The sequence below is a fragment of the Pseudorca crassidens genome, chromosome 3 (genome assembly GCF_039906515.1).
Source record: "Pseudorca crassidens isolate mPseCra1 chromosome 3, mPseCra1.hap1, whole genome shotgun sequence".
NCBI lineage: Eukaryota > Metazoa > Chordata > Mammalia > Artiodactyla > Delphinidae > Pseudorca > Pseudorca crassidens.
In genome coordinates, this window is record NC_090298.1 from 76,362,009 (window position 1) to 76,388,260 (window position 26,252).

The 26,252-nt window shown below is 37.6% G+C and overlaps 1 protein-coding gene across 13 annotated transcripts in view; it reads right to left on the minus strand.

The window, feature by feature from the left end:
* The window catches only part of MCTP1 (multiple C2 and transmembrane domain containing 1), a 541,379-nt gene that overhangs the window by 61,115 nt on the left and 454,012 nt on the right, over positions 1-26,252 (minus strand). For 11 of the 13 annotated variants that reach the window (XM_067731247.1, XM_067731244.1, XM_067731246.1 and 8 more), the window contains one exon: positions 17,180-17,233. In XM_067731247.1, coding sequence (XP_067587348.1) covers positions 17,180-17,233 — 54 coding nt within the window. Of the gene's footprint in view, positions 1-2,269; positions 2,402-5,665; positions 5,909-6,518; positions 6,920-13,210; positions 13,272-17,179; positions 17,234-26,252 lie in introns of all 13 variants that reach the window. The other 2 variants (XR_010942041.1, XR_010942040.1) reach the window with 2 other exon arrangements.

Sequence of the window (26,252 nt, forward strand, 5' to 3'; positions counted from 1 at the left end):
TGAATACCACTGAATATCATTCATATTGAATAGGAAAAAATACTATCTCGATTTCTTTTTCTTAATCAGAAACATTTCACCTTCATTTCTGTGCTGTGGGTATGTAAATAGATACAAATGTACTCGTAGGTGACAAAGTTGGTCAAAACCTGTAAGATAAACACTTATCTCTTTCTAATATATTACTCTTTCTACCTGCCGTTATGGGAAAAGACCCACCCAGAAAGTTGTATCACTTTGCATTAGACTGTGGGAGGGGAATATTTACGAATAAATATAAGGAATTTAAATTTTCATATCAGTTGTTTTAGTATAAGCTATAGCCCCTCCAAGTGGCTCACATCTGGATAGTTTCTTTTATTAAAACTAATTGTTTTGCATGTTTGGAAAATGCACAATTTTATCATCATGGAGAAAAGTCTACATCATGTCTTTATACCATAAAAAGCAAACATGACTTACAGAAACAGAAAAACACCTGAAATCAATAAGCATCTATTTACTTCTCCCCATCTAAATGAAAAACAGGTATCAATAAAATATTTTAGCTATGGGTTTGCCTTTCTTTTTTTTTTTTTTTTTTTTTTTTTGCGGTACGTGGGCCTCTCACTGTTGTGGCCTCTCCCGTTGCGGAGCACAGGCTCCGGACACGCAGGCCCCGGACGCGCAGGCTCAGCGGCCATGGCTCACGGGCGCAGCCGCTCCGCGGCACGTGGGATCTTCCCAGACCGGGGCACGAACCCGTGTCCCCTGCATCGGCAGGTGGACTCAACCACTGCACCACTAGGGAAGCCCGGGTTTGCCTTTTTTAATGCTACAGAATTCACGCAGAGTGGAGAAAACTCATGCTTGACACATTCAACTTCTAGTACAGTGTCAAGGTGAATTACTAAATCCTCAAAACCTGACCTTCTAATGAAGGCACTGATACAAGCAGAGTTGGTGAAGAAAACCACAAAGATACAAAAATGTATAAATATATGACCAGCTAGGGACAAATTTTGATGGAATTATCGCCAGATTTCCACAGACAAGGCGTATCTATCAAATGTACCTACCATAAGCTTTGATTCCATTAATTTCCCGAGAAAAGACATCAGGTAGAGTTCTGGATACCAGGTGTGTAAACACTAAGAGATTCTGATATTACAGTATCTTTCACATAGAAACTTGAACACAACCCAACCAGATGCAGAAGCGAGTTTCCGCTGGGAATGCTACCTACCCTTTTACTACTAGTATCATTATTTAAACGTTTAATGCAGGAGAAACTGAAGGCCAAAAAAGAACACGCCTGCACTTAATTTCAAGTGACAGCTAATACAGTGCATTAAAGGTGTAATACTATACACATGGTAGTTATATATAAATAGTAACATTAAAAGGGGTTACAACATCCCTAAGACATCCTAAGTCTAAAACACTTAAAAAGCACATTTGCAGTACAACTTATCCTAAATTATTTTAATTGGTTTCAAGAAGACTTCAGATTAGTAATGGGCTTTGACTTTTCCTGATTATAAAAGAGAAACACAGATGAATGCTTTTTAGACAGCCTAATATCATTCCCAGGTAGACTACCACGTAACCTGTGTTACTTAAATGCCATTAACTATCAACGAATGTTATTTTCACGTAAGTGTTTTATGTAAATTTTGTTTGCCTAAAGTTGTTAGTTCTCTTAATAAATATAGCTAATGCAAAATGTCTCTCTCTCTCTTTTTTTTTTTCTTTTTTGGTTCTTTCCTTGCATTCATTATCCAGGAACTTTTTCAAAGAGAAAGCGGGGAGAAAAAGGCAGAATGACAGAGCTTGAATACTTAGCAACCATTTTACCATTGAGGGTCTTTTTTTTTTTATAGTATGAAAAATAATCCAGTTACATTCTTTAGCTCGATTACTTACAAATAACTTATCTGAAAAAAAAATCAAGTAAATCTGTCAGTTGTGGAAGTTTATTTTTCCATGTGTTATCTAGAGATAAGCCAGCCTGTACTATTAGATTTCCACTGACATAATTGTGCGTGAATTCTGATCTGATTTGGTATTACATGGTGCAAAAGGTGACACATTTTCTCTAATATACCCCATTAGAAAGGAAAGAAATTGCCAAAGTATGAAATCCGAGCACCTTGATTCAGAAACTATGTGACTTTGAGGTCAACTCAATGGAAAAGAACTTGTTCAAGTACCCCAGGCACTGAAGGTTGAGACAAGCAAATCTAATACCCAGGGTAGTTACTCTGTTGGATAATCAATAAAATCTTACATTATCAGACTGCAACAGCTGTATATTCGTTTATCATATTGTCGTGTGTGTCTCCAAAATATTCAGGTGTGGAATCACAAAGAATACAGATACTGTCCCCATTCCAAAATCATTGCTGATCAGAAGACTCGGCTAAGAAACAGAACCAAGAAACAGAATTCATGTGCGTAACGTGCTGAATGTTGATTTTAACATCCACGAAATGTCACCTCACTACAGCAGAGAAACATTAGCTTCAAAGATCCTGGAAAAGAGGCTTGACCGAGTTACTCAGAGTTCTTACAGCACAATTTTTAGAGATATAAGTGATCTTTGAAATCCTATGAGAAATGTCCTTGAACAAATTAATAAAATACCAGATGTGAACTGCTGGCAATTCCAAGTACATTTTCTAAAAAGTAGAAACTCTTACGTTTTAGGTCGGAAGTGTTGTACCACCTCTTTTCCTCACTTGGCTTTTTATTTCTGGCAGCCAGGCAGAGTAAATAAGTACTTCCAGAACACAGGACTAGCATTTCGTCCTCCATCGGTGGAGGACGATGAATGCCCATTACAACTTAAACAGGAATTTAAAAAGGATTCTTTACAACTCCTTCCTACCCCCACCCCCCAATTCGTTTCAAAGGAGAGCTTAGGTAGAAGGTGAAATTTGGAGACTACATCTTCGTCTATGGGCAAAGCAAAAGAGGAGAGATTTAGGGAGCCCTTCAAGTTTTCAGTGGAGAAGTTGAGAATGACAATTTGGTCAATCCTTTGTTGCTTCTCCTTTCATAAAGCAAAAACAAAAGTGAAATAAAAAGAAATAGCATGATAAAACTTGGATATACCTGGCAATTTGAAAGTGCTCTGTTTGTTTATTTTTGAGATAACCTAATCCAGCACTATGTGCAGATAAACCTTAGACAGATAAACCTTAGGAGAGAGTCTCCTGGTAATAGGCTCCATATTCCTGAAGGCTACAGGACATCTATTAGAAGTTTTTGCTCTTTGGAAATTGTGGCTGATTTAATTTTTGAAAGATGGCCACACAACATCTCTTACCCTTTAGGTTCTTATGCAATATGACCTTGACACTCCTGATGAAGAGGGAGAGTCGAATTCACCCTCTCCTTGAATCTGGGCTGCTTTTAGGGACTTGCTTGACTAATAGAATATGACAGAAGTGACATTCTGGAACCTTCCAAGGCTAGGTCATAAGCACTCTTGCAGCTTCCACCTGGACCTCTTGAAACACTCGATTTTGAATTCTCCCTCTCAGGACCCAGTTGCCATGTTAGGAGAAACCAGCAACAACCTCTAGTCATCTGACTGAGCCACCTTGAATGTCCAGCCTTTAGATGACCACAGCCCCAGACATCTGGCTGGAACCATACGAGAGATTCAGGCAAGAACTGCCCAGGTGAGCCCAGTCAATGCACTGCATAGTGGAGAAATGGAAAATTATTGCTTTAGGTCACTAAGTTTTGTTTTCTGGGGCTTGGGTAAGGCTGTTATACAAAAAATGGCAGGCTTTGGAGGCAACAGACTAGAGTTTGAAGTTTGGTTGTTTTACTTCTTTTGTGACTTTTAGTGAGTTCCTTTATGCCTCAGAGGTTTCTGTCTTCATCAGAAAAATAGTGACAATAGTAGCTGCTTCTCAACTGACCCATATTCCTCCAGCATCATATTTTCCTAATGACTCTTAGATCAAGGCCAGAATAAGCACGGTTACTATATATGTTCTACTCTGAACCAACTTTTGAGGCATCAAAAATATTTGGTCTCCTTTTACATTCATACTTCTTGCTTCCACATTGGATCTGTGTTTACTTATTGGAAGCACACTGAATGGGTGAATGGGAAAAAGGCACTATTCGTAGACCTGTTGCCATCATTTTTCCAAACACTCTCTCAAGACCTAGAATGCAGGGAAAAAAGAGGACTGGGGCAGGCATATAGGACACTTTCTCTGTCTATACTGGACAGAACGGGCTCTGGCTCTGCAGAATTGCATCCCAAGTGACCTAGCTGTCATCTCTAGGTGGGTCAACAGGCTTTGCTGGGAAGGAAAATTAATGAGAGGATTTCTTTTCCGATCTCAGTTTCTTCATCGTCAGACAAGTTACTTAATTCCTAGTCTTAGCTTCTTCTCTATTAGATAAGTTAACTGGTTTCTAGGCTCAACTACTTCTCTAATTTAGTCACGTTATCTGGTTTCTAGCTGCTTCCTCACTAGCCAAGTTAATCTTCCTGATACTGAAGCATGGGAAGGATCCTTGATAAGCCAATACACAGAGTCAGAACATTAAATAAGGTAAGGAAGGGAAAGCACTTTGAAACACTGAAGTGCTACATACATATAAGGATGCCTCAGCTAGGCATCTCCCAGTCATCCAAAACCCTCAATTTCCCCTTACTCTACCCAACATAAAAATTTTCAATAATCTTCTTATAGTCATTATTAAAAATATCTCTCAAATTTGTTTCTTTCTATTGTCATTATTACCATTTAGGTGTAAGATGCCATTATTGATGGCCGGAGTAACTGTGGAACTTTCTAGCCTATTTCCCCACTTCAAGTCTCATCTCTTTTCATGCCATCCTCTGCCCCATTGCCAAAGTTTCCTTTGTAAAGTACAAGTTTCACCATGACAAATCTCTACTTTAGAACTGCCTTTTATTCTTCACTGGTTGGAGAATAGAATTCAAATTCCTTAGATGATGCCAAAGCCTTCACAACCGTAAATTTCCCTGTCCAGTGTCATTTTCCTCCACTTCTGCCCCTACTACCCCACATACTCCTTGACTTTACACACCACACTTCCTCATACATCCTCATTCATCCTTCAAGACCCAAACCAAATGCCATTTTCTCCGTGAAACATTTGCAGACAGTCCTATGAAGATGGTCACCCTCCTGTTTTTCTCACCCAGATTCTGTTCACAACTTTATTATAGCATTTTTCTCACCATATTACAAGTATTAGTTTACATCACCAAGGGCCCCATCAGACAGTGACTCCTGAAAGGCCCATATTGTGTCATATTTCTCTTGGTTTACCCAGTGACTTGTCCTTCAATATATGTTTATGGTTAAAAAAAAAAAAAAAAAGGTATCCGTTTTCAATAAGAAGGACACAATGGCAAAATAGTTCAACCTATACCTGAGATTGGGCTTCAAGGGGTGGGAATATGTTTGTGAATTTAGGAAGAAAATAACATTTTAAAACTTCCTATCTGAGACTTTGATTGCTTTTGAAAAAACGTTTGTCAAATTATATCAGGACATTGATTCACGCAGAGGATACGGCATAGAATGCTGTATCTATCAGCCTAGCCTAATTATGTTGCAGTGAGAAAAGACCTCAAAATCATAGAGGCCTATAAAAACAAAGGCTTATTGTTTGCTCACGTTACCTGTCCACATGGGTTGGCTCCAGGTCCTCTTTATTCCAGAACTCAGGCTGACTGAAGACCTCCTACATGGACAGTTCCAGCTGTGTTTCAGGGGGAAACAAAGAGAACTGGCAGAGCCAAGGATGGCTCTTGAGCCTTCACGTTGGGAAGTGGCATGGGTCAGCCAAAGTGAGTTACGTGGCCAAGTCTGAGATCAGTAGGCAGGAAAGTACATTTTGAACAGAAGGCAATCTGCCATAGATGCTACAGAAGGTAAAGAGACAGGTGACATTGTCACTACCATGTTAAGACCTCTAGAATAGTTTCCTGTTGACAGGAATCTAAGAAAACACACCCTGCTAACATGATTATAGCCATATATCTTCGTTTACTTTGAGTCTAGCTAAAGTTGGAAAATTTCAAAGAAAAAAAAAGTACCATGAAGTTTTTATATCTATTAATTCTACACTAATTATGGAGTGTGATGAAACACAAAAAGTGAAGTATTTTTTGTGGGACAAGATTCTGGCCCATGGAAGCATGGAACCACTAAAATTGAATGAGTACCTTAGGCTGCGTACTCTAAAAATCTATTAGACCTTGTGGATCTTTTTCTTTATATAAAAATATCTTGATTTTTACAGACTGGAGGTTTACCTGGCTTTGGATTTTCCCCAAGAAAAAACACTTGTATTAAAACATTTTTTGAGTTCAACATATCACCAAGAGAAATAACCCAGAGGCCACTGAAATATTGTGGTGAAGCCACACATCTCTTGAAGTTGTGTTCTCATCAAATGATGTCACCACTACAGAGTTTCTGACCTTTCTTTAATATTTCATTTTCTGCATGTAACTTAGAGAAAATAGATACCTCCATTTGCATAGCCAACTCCTGTTGGCAAGTTATCACAATCGAGGAAGAATTCCTACTTCGTGAACTCCTTTTAGAACCTGCAGAGTCAACGTCTTTAACATGGTGAAGAATTTCTTTGCCAAACAAACTTCCAGGCAGAATAAAAATCTTGGCACTCTGCGCTCAGATGGAGCATCTGTGATGCTTGGCAACACATCTGGTTCTGCTGCTTTGGTGAAGAAACATTCTCCTCATCTCAACATGCAGTTGTGTCAGCCAGTGTCAACGACTCCGCCAGCGATCATGAAAAACTTGTCTCTATTTCTATGAACGTTGTCAACCTCCTGAGAGCCAGGGCTGACACACTTCTATTTCAAGAAGTTTTGTCAAGAAATGGGAGTAGAAGAGTCAATTCATTTCTGCAATACAGAAGTTAATTAGCTTTCCAGAGGACCTGTCTTCGAATGTTTGGTTGACCTTCAAATGAAAGTTCCTCTTTTTTGAGGCAAAGGAAATCCAACTATTAGAATAACCCAAAAGGAAATGGTCCAATCATAGTTAGCTTTACTTGATGGATATTCTTGCCAAATCACCTAGGTAATCAATCTTTTCATTTAAATTCTTTTAGCTCAACAGCCACTCTGGAGGGGCACATGGCGGGCAGACAGCTACCTAAACATTCCAAGGCTGGAGAAGGGCTTCTGCAAACTGGAACAAGCAGCGACAAAGCTTCCCAATTTGTTTACAGGTAGAAACCCATAGACAGCTGGAATCCTTAGATAACCCTTTGAAAGCTAATCCTGCCTCTGATGACCTTAACATGCAACCATGAATACTTGATCCTTTAAAAAAAAAATGACAAAGCATTAATGATGCAGACTTCTCAAAGCATGATCTCAACAAGGATTTTGGAGAACTCTAGGAATCTCACTATGCCTAACCCTCATCTAATAAAGCCACAGCAGCTCCCATTTTGTTTGTTACTGTTTTCTTTTGCCAAATCAGTATTTTAAGCACTTATTGCTGTGAAACTGAAAAGTCATAGTCAAACAGATGTCAAAAATAATAAGTCTATTGCTGTGTCAAAAAAACCGCTCCGTAATTTTAATATCAAAGCCAAACATCAGCCTTCTTGTAGAAGCTTACTTTTGAGCTGAATTCAACTTTATTTTTACTTGAAAAATTTGCATTTATCTCAGGTGTTTGAGGAAAATAGGCATTAATGTCAAGAAAAATGTGGTGAGAACAACAGAGATAAGACTTTAGGAAGATACGTTATAGTCTCTGTAAAATAATTCAATTTCCATTGCAAAAAAATGGCACAAAAAAGTTATTTGTATATGTGTTTATATGTTTTCTTCTGGGGAGAATGTCTACAGCTGCCTTTAGATTCTGAAAAGGTCTGTGACCTAAATAAGGCTAGGACCGTCTGCCCTGGTTTTTTGCAGAGTGAAACATTTTAAGGAATGGAATGAAAGTTGTGAGGAAGTGAACTTCTGTTGAAAACTGAAGTTAACCATGCCTTGGTGCTCCACTCACCAATGAATAATAGAGGTTCCTCAATAGGAAAGTAATCAACTGCACTAGAGATGGGCTCTAACCCACTCTCCTTTTGGACAAACTTTTCTGAAATAAAAACTAAGGCAATTTGGATAAAAATATTTGTTTTGTTAGATTCTGTTTTTAGTTTCCATATTAAATGAAGAACTGTAGAGCTATATTTTTGCAGAAGAGTACGACTAAGATAATAAGGAAAAATTAGGAACTCAGATCTAGTGCTTTAATATGCAGCATTTTTTTTGAGAAGTATAGAAAATGCAGTTGGAAGGTGCCTGTATTAGTTCCTATTGCTGCTGTAACAAATTATCGTAAACCTAGGCTTAAACAACACAAACTTATTATCTTACAATTTGGCAGTTCAGAAGTTGAGAATGGATCTCACTGGCCTAAAGTCAAGATGTGGACAAGACTGCATTTCTTTCTGGAGACTCTAGGGGCCTTTCCAGTTTCTAGAGGCTGCCCACATTCCTTGGCTTATGGCCCCTTTCCTCTTCCTTCAAAGCCAGTACAGCTGCTCACCTCCCTGCTCTGCCCCCAGTCAGTGTGTGTTTTATTAATGCCAATGCTCTGGCCCTGACTGTGGGTTCCCACGGTGGGTCCTCTATGGCTGCTCCTTCAGCTGCTGTTTCTTGATCTCCAGGTTCTCCTTGTACTTGTACTTGTTGAGCCTGCGGTGCAGGGCACATGCTTTTTTGGGCAGCAGATCCTGGGGCTTATGAACTTTCTGAGGTTCTCCTTCTGAATCTGGTTAATGATGGTGAGAACAAGGGTGACAGACTGGCAGACAGCTCAGGTCTCCGGGAGCTTGGACCATATGCCACCTGTCACTTTGGCGATGTGCACCTGGGAGAGCTCCACTTTCAGGTGGTCCAGATGTTTCAGCAGCTCTTCTTTCTTGCTGGGAAGGTTCTGAGCATTGGTTTTGGCCATTGCTGCACACTCTGATGGTCTCTTCCACTTTTTTTTTTTTTTTTTTTATGCAGTACGCAGGCCTCTCACTGTTGTGGCCTCTCCCGTTGTGGAGCACAGGCTCCGGACGCGCAGGCTCAGCGGCCATGGCTCACGGGCCCAGCCGCTCCGCGGCATGTGGGATCTTCCCGGACCAGGGCACGAACCTGTGTCCCCTGCATCGGCAGGCGGACTCTCAACCACTGCGCCACCAGGGAAGCCCGGTCTCTTCCACTTTTTAAGGACACTTGTAATATTGGGCCCACTCAGATAATCCAGGATAATCTCACTATTGTAAAATGAGCTGTTTAGCAACCTTCACCCCATCTGCTACCTAATGCCTCTTTGCCATGTAGTGTAACATATTCTCAGGTTCTAGGGATTAGGACAGGACCTCTCTGAGGGGCTATTATTCTGCCTACCACATAGCTCCTTAGCTGGGATGATGGGAAAGAGCTGAAAGCATAAGAGGAAAGTGAGAAGAAGTGGAAACCTAGATGTAAACAGCCCCTAGCTGGGTTGGATAGTATGTTCTCTGATTGTGCTACTAAAGATCATCCCTGAGATAATTTGCATTTACTTGTTTTTTTTTTTTTTTTTTTTTTTTTAGTGGAAAACCTTAAGGAAGTATAAAGATTCTATACTCAGAAACCTGAGTTTTAGCCCTGGCTCTGCCACTTATTGTCTATATCACCTCTGGCAATTCACTTAAGTTGTATGAACTATGGTTTCCTCATTTTAAAATGAGGTCTAGAAGGGGCAGGGAGAGGATGGACTGGCATCTGCTGAGTGTCAGGGGCTCAAAGAAAGGAATCATGGAATTGCAGAAGTTCCACTGGCCCATAAGGGGGCCCTGGGATGAGAAACACCTGGTGCCCCTGGTGCCAGAGGCCCCTAATCCTAGACTCCTGCTAAGGACTCTGGTCCATGCCACCTATCAAGCAAACCTCAGTCATTGTGGACACATCCCCTGATGCCCCAGTCAGGGTCACAGTGTTACGGAGCCTGGCTCCAGGGGCCAGCCATGTGTGCTGGATGGGCTCTGGCCCAAGGGCTGTGCACAGGCAGCTCCTGAGAGGCCAAATGGGGGAGTCAGCTGCGTGTGTGCAGGCAGAAGGCCTCCTGCCTTCCAGGAGACGGAAGGCCATGGGGCAGCAAGGCAGCCTTCTTTTGCCCGTCCTGGGTATCCACCAGTTTTAATTTTGCTATGATTCTAGATGTAGTAGAGACTGTTTCTACTGACTTGAGGTCAGTAGGCTGTCTGCTCAGTGGGCCCAGGCATCAACAGGTTCCCAATAGGAGGAATGGACCCTTTCCCACTTTTTGCCAATTTTATTCTTATTTGCTCTTCTCCCCAGAAGGAAGCAACAAGGGTAAAGAGCCCGTCGGGCTTTCTGCATGCCCAACTGCCCTCACTGCAGAGGTGAATTAGATAATAAGCAAGTGGAACATAATGTACTAAGCCTATAAAATATATCTCAGTTTATACCTCTGGTATGAGATGTTTCCTATAATGTTTGAAAGGACATGTCTAGTCAGGCAGGCTTTTCTAATTTCTTTACTTTAGGATAGTTATATCAGGGTCTAGCAAAACAAGAAATGGAAAGACTGTTCCATTTTTGTTCTAGAGCACGGGTGGGACTAGATGGTTGTATCAGGCAGAATTCTAAGATGGCTGCCAAGATTCCTACCTCTTGGTGTATATGTCCTGAATAATCCCCTGCCTTTGTGTGTGAGGGGGATTTTGGAATATGATGGGATAGTTATTCCTATGATTAGGTTATGTTACACGGCACAGTTCACTTTAAGAAGGGAGATTATCTTTGGTGGGCCTGACCTAATCAGGCGAGCCCTTAAAACAACTGGGGTCTTCCTGAAGAAACAGATTTGAAGTATGAAAGAGATTTGAGACAGGGGTGATTCTCCACTGATGGATATAAAGATGGATGGGGCCATGGAAAGTGGAGACGAAGAGCAGAAAGCCAACAAGAAAGCAAGGGCTTCAGTCCTTCAACTACAAGGAACTTCATTCTACCAACAAACTAAATGAGCTTGAAAGTGGATTTTTCTGCAGAGCCTCTAGACAGGAACTCAGCTTGACTGATACCTGAGTGTGAGACTGAGCAGAGAACCCAGTTGAGCCACACCTGGACTTCTGATCTACTGAACTGAGAGCTAATAAATGCGTATGGTTTTAAACCAGAAATAAACTCACACACTATGGTCAATTATTCTACGACAAGGGAGACAAGAATATACAATGAAGAAAAGACAGTCTATTCAATGAGTGGTACAGGAAAAGCTGGACAGCTACATGTAAAAGCATGAAATGAGAATACTCCCAAACACCATATGCAAAAATAAACTCGAAGTGGATCAAAGACCTAAATGTAAGGTCAGCCACTATAAAACTCTTAGAGGAAAATATAGGCAGAAGACTCTTTGACATAAATCGCTATAATATCTTTTTTGATCCACCTCCTAGAATAATGAAAATGAAAACAAAAATAAACAAATGGGACCTAATTAAACTTAAAAGCTTCTGCAGAGCAAAGGAAACCATCAACAAACTGAAAAGACAACCCACAAAATGGGAGAAAATATTTGCAAATGAAGCAACTGACAAGGGATTGATTTCCAAAACATACAAGCAGCTCATGCAGCTCTATGTCAAAAAAACAAACATTCCAATCAAAAAATGGGCAGAAGATCTAAATAGACATTTTTCCAAAGAAGACATACAGATGGCCAAAAAACACATGAAAAGATGCTCAACATCACTAATTATTAGAGAAACGCAAGTCAAAACTACAATGAAGTATCACCTCATACCAGTCAGAATGACCATCATCAAAAAGTCTACAAATAACAAATGCTGGAGCGGGTGTGGAGAAAAGGGGACCCTCCTACACTGTTGGTGGGAATGTAAACTGGTGCAGCCACTATGGAGAACACTATGGAGGTTCCTTAAAAAACTTAAAATAGAACTACGATATGATCCGGCAATCCAACTCCTGGGCATATATCCAGACAAAACCATAATCCGAAAGGATACACGCACGCCAATGCTCACTGCAGCGCTATTTACAATAGCCAAGACATGGAAGCAACCTAAATGTCCATCAACAGAGGAATGGATAAAGACGATGTGGTACATATATACGATGGAATATTATTACTCAGCCATAAAAAAGAATGAAATAATGCTATTTGCAGCAACATGGATGGAACTAGACATTATCATACTAAGTGAAGAAAGTCAGACTGAGAAAGAGAACTAGCATATGATATCACTCATATGTGGAATCTAATTTAAAAAGATACAAATGAACATATTTACACAACAGAAATAGATTTACAGATACCAAAAACAAACTTACAGTTACCAAAGGGGAAACGAGGGGGGGGAGGGATAAATCAGGAGCTTGGGATGAACATACACACACTACTATATATAAGGTAGATTTAACCAACAAGGACCTACTGTATAGCACAGGGAAGTCTACTCAATATTCTGTGATAACCTATATGAGAAAAGAATCTAAAAAAGAATGGCTATATGTATATGTATAACTGAATCACTTTGCTGTCCACCTGAAACTAACACAACATTGAACATCAACTATACTCCAATAAAATTAAAATATGAAAAAAAGAAATCCTATTTTAATATTTTATAATGAACTATTACTAGTCCTAGCAAATAAATATTTTAAAATTAGAAAAGCCTCTAAGTTTGTGGTAATTTGTTATGCAGCAATGACACCAATAATACTACTAATAAATACTAACCACAAAATTTTAAAATAAATAATAAATAAAAATAAAATAAATAATAATAAAATAATAAATAAAAAATAAAATACTAATAAGCTAATACAATGGTATTCCACTTAAAGATAAGTTAGGATTTTTTTTTTTTGTCTCCTCCTTTCCTGCCTTTCTCCAAAGCTTTAATCCATTTCCCCACCATGCAGTTATTTCATTGACTATAACTAGAAAATACTGTTTTGTCAGATTAAAAGCTCCTCTCATACCACTTACTTATTAGAGTTATCTCTTTCTTCCCCCCCTCACAGTTAATTTGAGATGCAGAGATGTATGCATCTTGGGTATATTATATACATGTTTAGGGCTGGAGGATCAAACCAGAAAATACAGATCTTGAGAAGTAAGGCAAATAATCTGTGTTCTGACGTAACTGAGATATATTTCATTCATTGTAGCTACTTATCTTGAAACACAGTAAGCTTGACATAATGGCTGAAGAAAAAAGAGAAGCAATGTAAGCATAAATGTCTGAACATTTTAATATCTTTTTCGATAAACATTACTAGAATGCCATGCATTTGGATCCATGTTTTTCCTGAGGAAAACCTGCATTCTATCTTCTGCTTCCTGATACTGCAGCTGGATCCTATTATAAGGGTAGGACACAACATGGGAAGCATGCCTAAACTTTTAAAGCTACAAAACAAAAGCTAATCTTCATTAATTAGATGTCCAGATTATGCAGATTGACCACTGTATTATTATATGTAACATGGTGAAAAACACTATTATATGGTTTGTTGATAGTTCCACGTAGGTAATTTATCTAAGCCTTATTTATAAAGATATTGTATTAACCACAAAGGCAGAATTTGGTGTCAGGTAAAAAAATCAGATCAAACTGTGACTTTGTGGTTGATGGCTGAAAGAATGCTTTACAACAAAGGCAAATGAGAATGCAATATGATGTCTTTCTAACATTTAATTCAAGAAAAATTTCATCTCCAGCACAGCTTAACCTAGAGCTACTACATAATGCAGATATAAGTGAAAATATTAACAAGTCAATGATTTATAACTAAGACCCATATTCTCTGCCTTTGTGAAAACCATGGAATTGGATTAAGAGAGAAGCCGCCTAATTTTAGATTTAAGCAAATGTGGACAATGGGTTCTTAGAATAAAGGATAAGTCTGAGCATCACAAACCCTCACCTGATTAACGATTAGCTGTTTTAGTAAAAAGGAAGAACTTACGAAAAATACTCATAGTCCATAATGTGGAAAAACTTCAAGATCTGGGAATCCAGGTAAATCATGACTTTGTTTTTACCAACTTTAACCAAAGTCTTCCCAGGTGCTAAAGTCAGTACTAAAGAAAAGCTATTACAAAACTATTCTGTTAAGTAATTATCATCTTTGCTTCAACTTCTTATACCTGTGTCTATACATGCCATCTATGTAATTATGTTGAGGGAAAACACTCCAAGCTCAAAAGAAGTGAACAACTTCAGTTTCTGCTCACACGGACCTTGTCAAGTAGCCAATGACTTGTCCTTTCATTGTGAGTGACTAATATCAATGCTGGCTCTAAAGAAAGACACTTTTCATAATCGCCCAACAATCTGCTAAGTGAAAACATATGAATGGGCTTAGGCAAAGCCTGCCAGGGGTCTTTGCTGAATGGAAAACAGGTGCTCTCATTCTGTGCCACGTAATACCCCATTTACCCCCAAGTCCAAAGGTTACAGGACTAATAGCTGCCTTGTGGTAATCAGGGAAAGCCAAGACACTAGCCCTGGTGAAACATCTGGGACGTATTTTACATACTTGCAACATATGCTTCAGGTTCAATTAAAGTGAGGCTTTGGCACATTTATTAATCTTTTTTACTTTTATCCTATAAGAGGACCCACTGACCTGACCCCACTATTATACCATATGAGAAAACAGAGAAATAATGAGAGCTAGAGGTCAGTACCTGCTCGTATGGCAAAAAACACACTTGTTTTCTCATGAAACTCCATTACGCATGACTCTATACACAAACTTTAAATAGAGGAACCAATGAATTTTTTTAAGTAGGAAATTACCCTTCTCCCACTCAGACACATCTGATAGCCAAGACTTAGATTTACCACTGCGAGAGCCAGTCGAGAGACGGAAACTGGTAAATAGAAACTTGAAGGATCCTTTCATGTTTTCATTTCTTATATTAAAAACTTTGTATTTCCAGAATATAAGCTTTCCACTCTAAGATTCTTCTCTCTATGATGCAAGTCCCTAAAAGTCTATTGTAAATTATTACATTTGAAATTTTATTTTTGTTCAGATATGATTTTTATACTATCAATTGCGTTATGAGTGAAGAAAAGCAAAACCTTCTTATATATCACTCAAATAAAGGGCTGGATTTATGAAAATCAGCTCACAATCCTTTCATATGGAAAACACACTGTTTGTCGGCATCCTGTACAGAAGAATACAGTTAAATTCACACAGTCATTTAAGCGCTCGCTTTCAATCAACTTTGGTAACGAGACCTGAAAATACATTAGAACCAGGGTGTTGATCTCAGACAACCAAACACTGGATAACAACAGATGCCACTCCAGAGATCTGGGGTTGTTTCCACCCTGGCACGTTCTACTTGACGTCTATGTTTTGGTGAACTGGTTAACCAGGTTGTGCTAACGTCTAACAATGTGCCACTCCTAACACCCTCTCTATTAAAAGATGACCAAAAAGGGAGATTAGTGGTATAGAATATCAACAAACTGGCTAAAAAAAAATATAGGTTGACTTCAAGCAGGGGCACCGAAGTACTAGACTTCACCAAGGGTTTCCACTTATTAACATTTCTCGGGAAACGCCTGCTACCAGAATGGACCTTTAAGGTGGCTTTAATAATAAAGCAGCAACAAGCAAGGGAAAGTGGCCATAAATGGATGGCAGCTCAGCGTTTATCAGTAGAGAAATGATGATTCAGAGCTGGCATGTTGAGTTTAAATACAAGCTCTCTACAGCTCTACAACTGACCTTAACAATAAATCATATCATTTATTGCCAGAAGTGTATGCTCATGTTATTCAACATTAAAAACAAGCACATATGTGTTTTTGCAGAAAGGAGATTTTGTTACTTTATGTTTGATGATGTTGCTAATGACTAAATGATGTCCAGAAGAAAAATCTCACATAAAAACTCTATGAATTTAAAAATGTTTGAAATAGCAGTAGAAGGGAGAAAGTGTGTGTGCGTGTATGTTTCCGTTTTCCTTCCAGCATTGAATATGTCAGGAAAAAAATCATTTGGGAAGTTAACTAATCACTGTGAATTGTTTTGACATTTCCAATGCTTGCTTCCAGCACTCAAATTCTTATACTGGGATATAAGTGTACATCTCTACTGGAATCAAAGGTCAAGGGCATAAATTAAGATACACTGTTTTTCTCCTTTCTTTAAAAAATTTCAGTGCTTTACTATAGCAGAAGTCAGGTAGATTCCACGAAGGTCAAAATCTGGTTTTATAGGCTGAACAATGTGGAAATAATGAATGATATTTTCACTCCCCCCTCAGTCACTCCCCCCCTCTATCGCACCCTAAGACTTTTTGGATTTTAGGTCTAGAAGTGCCCAAAGATGATGATAAACCAGCATCACTAGCCTCCTTGCCATAGAAAGCTGTCCTTCCGACCTCAGCCACTGCTGCCGTGGTGCAAGGCCATTCTGATTCCTCCTTCCAGTTGTCCACTCTCCCCAGGGGACAACCAATCCAAGCAGTCCCAGAAACTAGCTGTTATTTACTGTGGCCACCAACCCCAAGCCAACCAGCAATCGAAACACGAGCCTCTCTGAACAGACTTTCCTGACCAAGGAGCCACGGGCCATTCCAAGTCTAAGCCAGGGCAGTGAGCACTGGGATTATTTAAATGCCCTCTGGAGCCCTCCGCACACGTGTTCTTTTGCTGAGCAATTCTTGGAAAATTACAGATGACAATATCCATGTTTGACACATGCAGGCTGCTATTTTTTTTTCACTCCTCTCTTCCCCCCAAGTATAGCCTGATTTGTAATACTCAAGATAGGACAAATTTTTGCCCTTCAAAAACAGTTGTCACTGTCGTTATCTTCGTGAGAGCTATCAAGTTCCAGACAAGCTGAATTATTTTTTTTTGTTCCTGGCAGAAAAATATTTGACCCAGCTCTGGACAAAAGCGAAGACGATTTATAGCCCTCTCTCCCTCTTTGCAACATGCAGTGGCATTGTTAGGATGATAAACAGCACTGTCCAATTTTCTGGACTCAAACACTTCAACTCCTTTTTAACTGTCTGTGAAAACAGTGTCATGTCTACATTTCCCCATCCCCAGGTACCCAAGTGCTGGGAAAGATAATTACCTTGTCATCTTTGTCATCTTCTTCTTCCTCGTCCTCTAGCATGTCCTCCACTACCTGCAGACAGAAACAGAAGTCGTTTTCATGCTCTTAAAGGAGAGAATTTTGTTCTGTCATTTTGAACCTTTTAGAAGTGAAAACTTTATTAACATTTGAAACGGACGCACTGAGAGGGAATATCTGATCTAGAGACAGGGATTAGGAAAATGCTATGCCTTTAATTGATGAACACCAGGGACCTGAATCCCAGTCAGGGGAACCCTATTTGTGTGAAATGTTCTGTGACAATTTAAAGAATTGGAAATATGCATAAGGTAAACTAACACTCATTTGAAGGATGCTTTAAATCAGGAGATTTCTTTTTTTACCTACTCCACTGTCTATATTAATTAGGCACTTTAAATTTGGAGCTAGATAGAAGAAAAGAGCTCTGCTATTTCTAATTCACTTGTCACCAAACCCTAAGATAAAAATCTATGCCTGTTCGTGGATTCATGCTGGTAAGCTACGGCATAATGCTAACAGTATCTTTCATGGCTCCAATTTTAATTCTGACATATAGTGTCAACTCTTGACCATCTCTGAATTACTTGTTCATTTTGTGGATTACCTGAAACTCTAATTTTAATTCTCTGTGATTTTACACATGGATTATGTTATGAGAATGAACATTACTACTGAAAGAAAAGAAGAGATGTATTCAATAATCAAATGTGTATATTATGTATATAGAACCCATGTAGATAGATATGTACGCATGTATTTTTCAATGGCTCCTGGTTAACCTACTTCAGCAGAATGGTATAGTCATTTTGGATTTGCCAAATAATTTCCCCTTGCCTGGATCAATATATAACTACAGGCATTACAAATGAGACCTCACCCCATTTCAGGTGTTTTATCATGTTTTTATACACACACACTCCATGGAATCCAAAAATTTAAAAACTCTGGGGGGAGCTCTTATTCAGGTAAGTGCTAACTTATAACTGTATTTACTCCATTTGATATAATTTCTTGTGGTGCTTCTATTTTTTTATCCAGTATCTTTATCTCTGAATAAACTCGACAGAATCATGGTTATCAAATATTTGTAAACCTTTCTCCCAAAGCTCCTAACTTTAGAAGACAGAGATAGCTAGCTCTTCTTTCATGTGGCTTTAGGATAGAGAAAGGAATATGCTATGAATGAAAACTTCAGTAACTAAGACTTACTAAACAAAGAGTTACATAAACTGAGATAATACGTCAGGACGCTCAGTTATCCTAATAATTTTTCTCTAAGTTTCTAAAAGCATTAACGGATTTAAAAGAAGAACCCAAACACAAACTTCTAGTTCTCACGAACTGATATATGACTAAAAGTATCTGACAAACTGGGAAATTGTTCTTAATTTAATGTCATCCTTTAAATCTTCTATTAAGTGGTAGAATCTGGTGGTCTTTCATTTGGACACTCAGCATTTCAAAAGAATCAGAGTAGCACAATGTTCTGTTTCCTTTATCGGGTTAGAGTTTACACTGATTTTGGGGACATATAAAGTAGTTCAGCCTCAGCAAGAAAGGACTCTTGACATTCTAACTATACTCAGATACTCCATAAGCATTTATTACAAATGCCCTTGACCAAGGCACACAGTACTAGGGACTGTGGGAATAGAAAGATGAATAACACACAAATACTTAATCTATAGTCATGTCAGCCCACAAGAGGCTTATAATCCAATAGAATTTAAATGGGGGCTGTCAGATAGCCTTTCATGTTGACTTTTAACTTCCCGAAAATTTGAAGCATGCATATCATAAATATATAGACAACAATAGTGACAATGTATAACTGGGGTGCTGCATGCCAGACTATTCCAAACTGGGACCTTTGTGATGGAGGTTGAAGTAGGAGAGGCAGTCACAATATTTCAGTACATTGTGTTGCATCAAAAGAATTCACCTAACACAGCAAGTAGCTAAACTAGAACTCAGACCCAGATTGTGGGATAGCACAGCCAGCTCTGAAACCCTGCCCAGTTCTAAAACCAAAAAAAAAAAAAAAAAAAAGGAAAAGCAAAACAAAAAAACGTTTGACCTCTCACATGATTTTTTTAATGATCATACTTTTGTATCTCTTATAAAATGGTGTTATAAATTTTAGATTTACATTAAGTAATATTTTAAGGTTGTCATTATCTATTTTTTAAAAATAAAAATTATATATATTCCAGGTATACAATATGATTATTTGATATATATTAGATTAAGTAATTTTTTCCTAAAATTACTCATGTAGACTCATATACCAAATATGGAAAATGAAATGAATATTATACTTTTATTCTTATACATAAAAATCAAACAATATTTTAGGTGGTTATTGTTAAGAATGTATTATGTATCTCTCCTCTTCAGTACTTACCATCGTACTACAGTGCAAGGAAGGCAGAATGGTTTCAGATTGTGCCTAGCAGTTCATAATAAGTATTCAAGAAATATTTGTTGATAGACCGAACAGAAGAAAACCTCATCTATGCTTCATATCTTTGAACATGCATTTTGGTAGAGGGCCTATCATTTATCTCACAGAACTCAACTAGCTCACCTGCAAAGACATACCTCCTACTCAATGATGCAGATTAATGAATCAAATATTCAAACTGTGCCTGGCAATAGAAAGCATGGATATTTAACCGTTACTTTAAGATTTGGAGATCTCCACTATCTTTAAGTTAATTTTCAAAGATTCAAAATATTATTGAACCATAAAAAAACCAAGAAGTTAATTTATGCATTTCACAAATCAGTTGCAGATCTTATGTTCAAGAAGGACTCCAAAGGTCTACAGAATCAGGCTCTTCATTTGCAAAACCCAAACTGTTCCCACCCTGCACAAGTGGGTAATTGGCTACGCACAACTGCCCCACAAATGCGCAGCCAGAATCACCCAAACACAACTATTTGCTTTTACATTTGGCAGAAAAGTGTTGTGTTAGCGAGAGGCCTTTGTGTTGTGTTGTAGCACCCGAGTGAGGGCTTTTCCCCTCCTCCAGTGACTTTTTAACGCTACAACATAAACATCTACAAGTGAGGATTTATAATACAGATGGTTTCCTAGTGATGCCTTTAAGCTGCTTCAGAATGTATCCCACTGTTACAGTTTGCTCAGATGAAGCTTAAGGTGCCTTGGAAAATGGAGATGATAATAGCACCTTCCCCACAGTGTTGATTAGGGGTCCAATGAGACAATGTGTTTAAAGTGTTCAGCACAGTTCCTGTACCGAAGTACTAAAAAATGTGAGCTACTAATAAAAGTAGAAATAACATCAATTTAATAATATTTAAACATTAATTTTTGGAAATTAAATGATATATATATATTTTTTCCTGGGCAAAATATTCAGGGTTCTGAATGACATACACAATTCTGGTTGTTTCACTGACACTAAGGAACATATAAAGGGGCACAGGTAGAGTGGTGGATAAAGATTCCCAATTAAAATGATAATGGTTTCGCAACTAATTTTCAGGCTTTAAGGGTCCAATGAAATGGATGGCTTTAAAGGCAACAGTGTCTCAGAAGCTGGGCTGTGCTCTAAGACATAAGCCCTGGACAAATGCAATGAATACAGAAACTGCAAACTGAGCTTTTAAAAACAAACTGTATATATCACTGAAGTGCATTTAAGGATTGCACAAAATTGCAACCTTTCCCAGAGAACTCAAGTAACACCTGCTATTTAGAAAGACTGCTGGAGTTTAACACTTAACTAAGGAAACAAATAAAATAAAGGAGTCCCAGTCTCAAATTCCAGCTCTTTCCTCTTCAAATAAAACCAAATAAGGGCTACATAGTTTTGTTTTCAAGTATACAAAGTCCAGTTGCCCAAACATTTGTCAGCAATAATATAATAACAACACATCTGTAGGATTTCCTTGAGGAAAAAAAAAATGAAGAGCGACAAAAACGCATGTGTTAGAAAAGATACATTTTTACAAAGTTGGGGGTTTTTTCCTCTTTTTGTAAGGGAGAATATCTCAGATTGGCCCTAGAATTCTTTTTCCAAATTATGCTTTCTGATACCTTGCTTGAAAGCAAGTAGTATTAATCAAACAAAAGAAGGGCACTAGGGAAATCAGAAAGATGTAATGCAAGCAGTTAAAAGTGACATGACCTTCTGTAATGTCGCCCGTCACAGACTTATATGCCACACACTGGAGGAAGGTCTTGAAAGAAACTGATTCTTGGTACTATTCCTTGAATGTAATACTAATAAAGATGACATTTTAAAAAACACACGTAGACAGCCCCAAATGCAGCGTTCCAGCTACATTACAGCCAAAGAATAAGCAGATAACACTATTTTTAGAAGCATAATATTTCTTCTTTCATAGTCCACATTTGCTGAACATTCGTCATTAACATATACAATAGAATATGTAGCTGTATATTTTAAAAATCCATTATCAAAATGGAGCAAAACTGCATCTGAAGAACCTGTATGTTTTATACAGTTGTATAGGAGGTCTATTAAAATTATGACTTTTAATTATAATTTGACACAACTAAGTGCTTTATGATTTGCAAGGAAATAAAATTTTATTTGGCTGAAAATGTTAAAAATGATTCTGGTAATCTGAAGAAAAATATGACAATATGTTTAGAATTACTGCACTAGACAAAGATGTATAAGGGAGGGGACCAACAGGATGCAGAAAAGGCAGACCAAAACAGTCAAAGGATGAGGAAAAGTAGATTCGGGTAAACTTCACTATTAAAATCATCACAGGACAGTAGATACTGAGTCCCGCTTTTTAATACTAATTTAGGGTGCATGTTTGAAAGCTAAAATGACAAAAGGGGGTTAAAAGTTCCATAAATAATTCTTAAAACACTTTGTATTATGATTTTCCCAGGGCTAAAGTCTTCCACTTATTTATATGTCTTAAAACAAAAAGGGAAAAATCTTGGTTATGTTACCTTTGTAAGATAAGTATTGAGTACCACAAAGCCAAAAACCCTGGAAAGCCAGCGCTGACACAAACCAGTTTCTTTTATATGTTTACTTTTTCCCTCAGAAATAATCTTTGAATTAAATGGATGTTTTTCTATGTTCAGAATGAACAGTTGCACAATTCAAATTGCTTTACTCAAAACGGTCTATAAAAAAGCAACACATTTAAATTAAAGAAGAAATCACTGCTGTCCAGATGTGCAACTGCAATGTTAAAAAATTAAAGAAAGAAAACTGTCACAAAAGAAAGAAGTTTCATATTTAATTTTATATTCATAGAACATCCAAATGTGTACAGATGCTTATATTTGGATACATTACAAACTAAATGCTTATTTCCACTCTAGAGATATGGAGGAATTTGGGTAGAGCAGTTTGCTTCCACATGGTCTGGAGTTCATTTATACCATTTTGTGTGTACATAAACCAAGCAGAACAGGCATTTGTGTGCCAATGGATGTATTACATGTGCAAGTATCATATGAAATTATTGAAAGTCTATGAATTGAGAAGATGCATATAACCAACCACTCAGATTATTTCGGATCACTTAAAAGCACTGGAGGTTGGGCTGAAGACTTTTGTGGTCAATAAGATCATCATAGGTGCGCCTGTGCTGTCATTTTCACCACAGGACACCTGCACCTCTCAAGATTTTTGAGAAGGAACTTTTGCAAAATGAATGGCGCAATTAACCTGTACGTATAATTTACTCCACATCTGAAAGAATAATAAAACCCATAAACAGGCCTGGAATACACTGTTTAGTCTATCTCAAAAGCAACTGCATGTATGATGGCTGCTTAGTCTGATTCACGCTATTAAGAATTTGACCTTGGAGTATTTCAGCTACAGTAGTCATCAAGATAACTGAACCACTAGATGTAATAATAATTAGTGTGATAGGCTTGCCAGTGAAGCTGAATATATTGCAATACAAAAGAAGGCAGACTAAAAAGAAAAGCATTATTACTTACTGCTAAAAGACTTCCGGATTTTTACAGAGACACTCAAATACAATTATTTCTTCTCGCAGAATGCGTTTCCTTGGCTCATTCTGGGAAGTGCCATGTTATAATTTAGTCTGATTCTTAATAGGAAACGTGGCTTTAATGTGGCTACCAGATGACTTTTGATGCATGCCACTGATTACATACGGCCTGAATTCTGCATCATCAACAACAGCATTCTTATTTGCAGTATAATATGCTTTGCTGTAAGGTGCAAGGACAGTAAATTTACTTTACTGGCCAAGAGTATGTAACCTTTTAGTCTTTGTCAGCTTAATATGCAGAAAAACCCTTCCATTAAGAAAGGCTAAATACAATATAAATTCTATAATCAGTATAAGCATCTTAAATGAATTTCTTTTCATATTTCCTTCTCAGTATTCTTAAATGTTCATTTTTATACTTTTAAACAAAGCACTGTGAACAGAATTCTAGTGTTTATTTGAACTATGTCTCCATCTAAAGGCTTCACAATGTATTGTATTTTCGCTTGTAGGGAAAATTCTAATCTTGGCATCTTTACAATATTGCATGCTAATTTGATTGAGCAGGGAAAAAATAGGTCAACTATTAACTTGCAATGTGCTTTTTAAAAACTAATGCTTTCTTGAAGCAATATTATTTTTCGGGTTAAAAATTATACAAAAGGCCAAAAAATTGAATTGTTTAATGTGCTTTGCAAATGAAATCGAAAGATAACTAGACTTACCACTAATCTATTTTATAAAATTGAATATTTTCAAAGCAAAACATTTTTGTTCATTAATAATAAACAGATTTCAAATAAAAAAGAAAATTATATGCTTTAGCCTCTCTCTGTAAAACCAAGTTTCCATTGCAGAAGCACAAATTTGTAACAAAAAAGGGCACAATTTTAAATGTCTCAGGTTTTAAAAACAACCTTAGGAATTTTTTTTAAGTGTCTAATAAAGAGTCCAAGTTACCTATTTAAAAAATTTTCTGCAAAGCAGCAGGAGGGAGCTGCTATGATCTCCAGTCTTTTCCAGTCTTCTCAGAAATGTTCTTCACTCTAACCCCATCAGATATGTTTGGGAGCATTAGAGTTGTAATAGGCAAGAAGTTCTTTTCAGGTAAATGTATAGTTTAGCAGATATAATAAAGGTAAATGGTACACTTCGGGAAGATTAGGTACTTTTAAAGAATAGAATTTGAAAACAAAAAAAACACTAATCTTGGAGATTAATATGAGCAAACTTTTGAACCATATTGCTCTGTTAGGTTTGATGTACTTTTTACAAAAATTCACTGCTACTGCCTATTTTAAGCAATGTAATTGGGAGTAGTAGAGGGGGTGAGAAGAATAGGTGGACATGTGAAGAGAAAAATATTCTGATGCTAATTTGATTTTTCTTCTTCTTTTTTTTCCCTTGTGCCTAGAATATTTTGAGGCCTGAGAACATTATGTCAGAAAGTTTAACTTTAAAAATGGAGCAGATTTTGAATGTCAAAAAATCATAGAAAACTTCAGTTTTTTCCTTGTATTTCTTTTCTATAAATAATAATGATAAAATATTTTTTACCTTTTTTGTAAAGAATAATCACCTCCCAAAAGACAGCCTATGTGGGTTTAGACCTACATTGGAACTGGAAAGAATGTGTGTGGTGAATGGTGAATTGTAGCACAAAAGCCTGCATGAAAAGGATGTTCAGGAAACCTCACACAAAACCTCTGTATCCATTTTATCATGAGCTTCCCACAATATAACACAAGAGCTCTATATTCTAGGAAAAGCTTGCCTGGTCCACTTATCATTTCAGCTTTACGTAGTGTACTGTGTGATTGCTAAATTAGTGCATAATGTATTTATAATATTTATAGTTCCAACATTTAGTCAAATAACCTTTATGTAAGATTTATGTTGATTTTTAAAAAATTTCTCATTTAATGGCAAATTATGAGGAGCATGTTTCATAAAGATAATTCTCCATTTAAATTCATCAGTCCATTAAATATTAAAATTATGTTTCTGATGCAATTGAGAACAAATTTGTCCAGCTTCGGTGATTATTTGCACTCATAAAAATTAGGCTTGATTAATAAAATTTAAATGCTTGATTAAGTTGACATTTTTATGTTCTATTCTGATTTATTAAGATTAGTCCCTGTGCCCAGGCCTGGCATGCTAGTAGGTTTACCTTTCTCCTTCTCTTAGTCAACACCCAGAGTGAAGCTGTTAGGAAAGAGTATTTTGCTATGGACTCAGTGATGGTCTCAGGGAAGGAAATGCCCTGTTCTCTGCTCATGGTGCTGCTGGCCTTTGTCTTTATGTCCTGTGCATGGTGGAGATTTGTATTACGATCATCAAGAAAAACGTTTCTTCCAAATATCTATGGATATGATCTGTAAAATGGCATACATTTTGGGTATTTCTATAAATTTCAGTTTTCAAGAAGCTTTAATCCGTAGAGGATCGTTCAAATTTCTTTGTCAGCTTTTTTTGTTGATAAAAATGTAGTTTTCATTTTGTGGGACTTCCATATGTATAGCAGGGGGATTACAGACACAGGAAATCTTTCTGTGGCAATTTTACTATCTTTGTCTACAAGTTCAAAACCAAGAAGGACTAATGGCCATGGAAAACCACTCTCTTCAATAGTTCTTACAAGTGAACTGTTTAAGAGAGGTGGTTACTGCTACTATGTTTAGACACCCATTTTACCCCCACTGGTTTGCCCTGTTTTATACATAATCAGGTGCCTAATTATCATTTACTGAGCACTCACTATATGCTTAACACAGTGTGCTGTCTCTTTAATCCTCACAAGACCTCAACAAGGGTAGGTATTATCCCCATTTTACTGGTGAGGAAACTGAGGCTTAGGGAAATGAATAAATTCATACAGCTAACAAGTAGAAGGTCTGAAATTTAATGCCAGGTCTTTGTAATTTCAAAGTTTGGACTCTTAACCTCTACCAACTGTAAAGTGGTAGTGGCAACACTCATTTTTAAGATGTTTCTGCTGTTGCCCATGGGAGTGTAACATATCTGGAAACTTTGTTTAGGTGAACTGTCTCTCATTTAAGCATGTTACCAGAATATT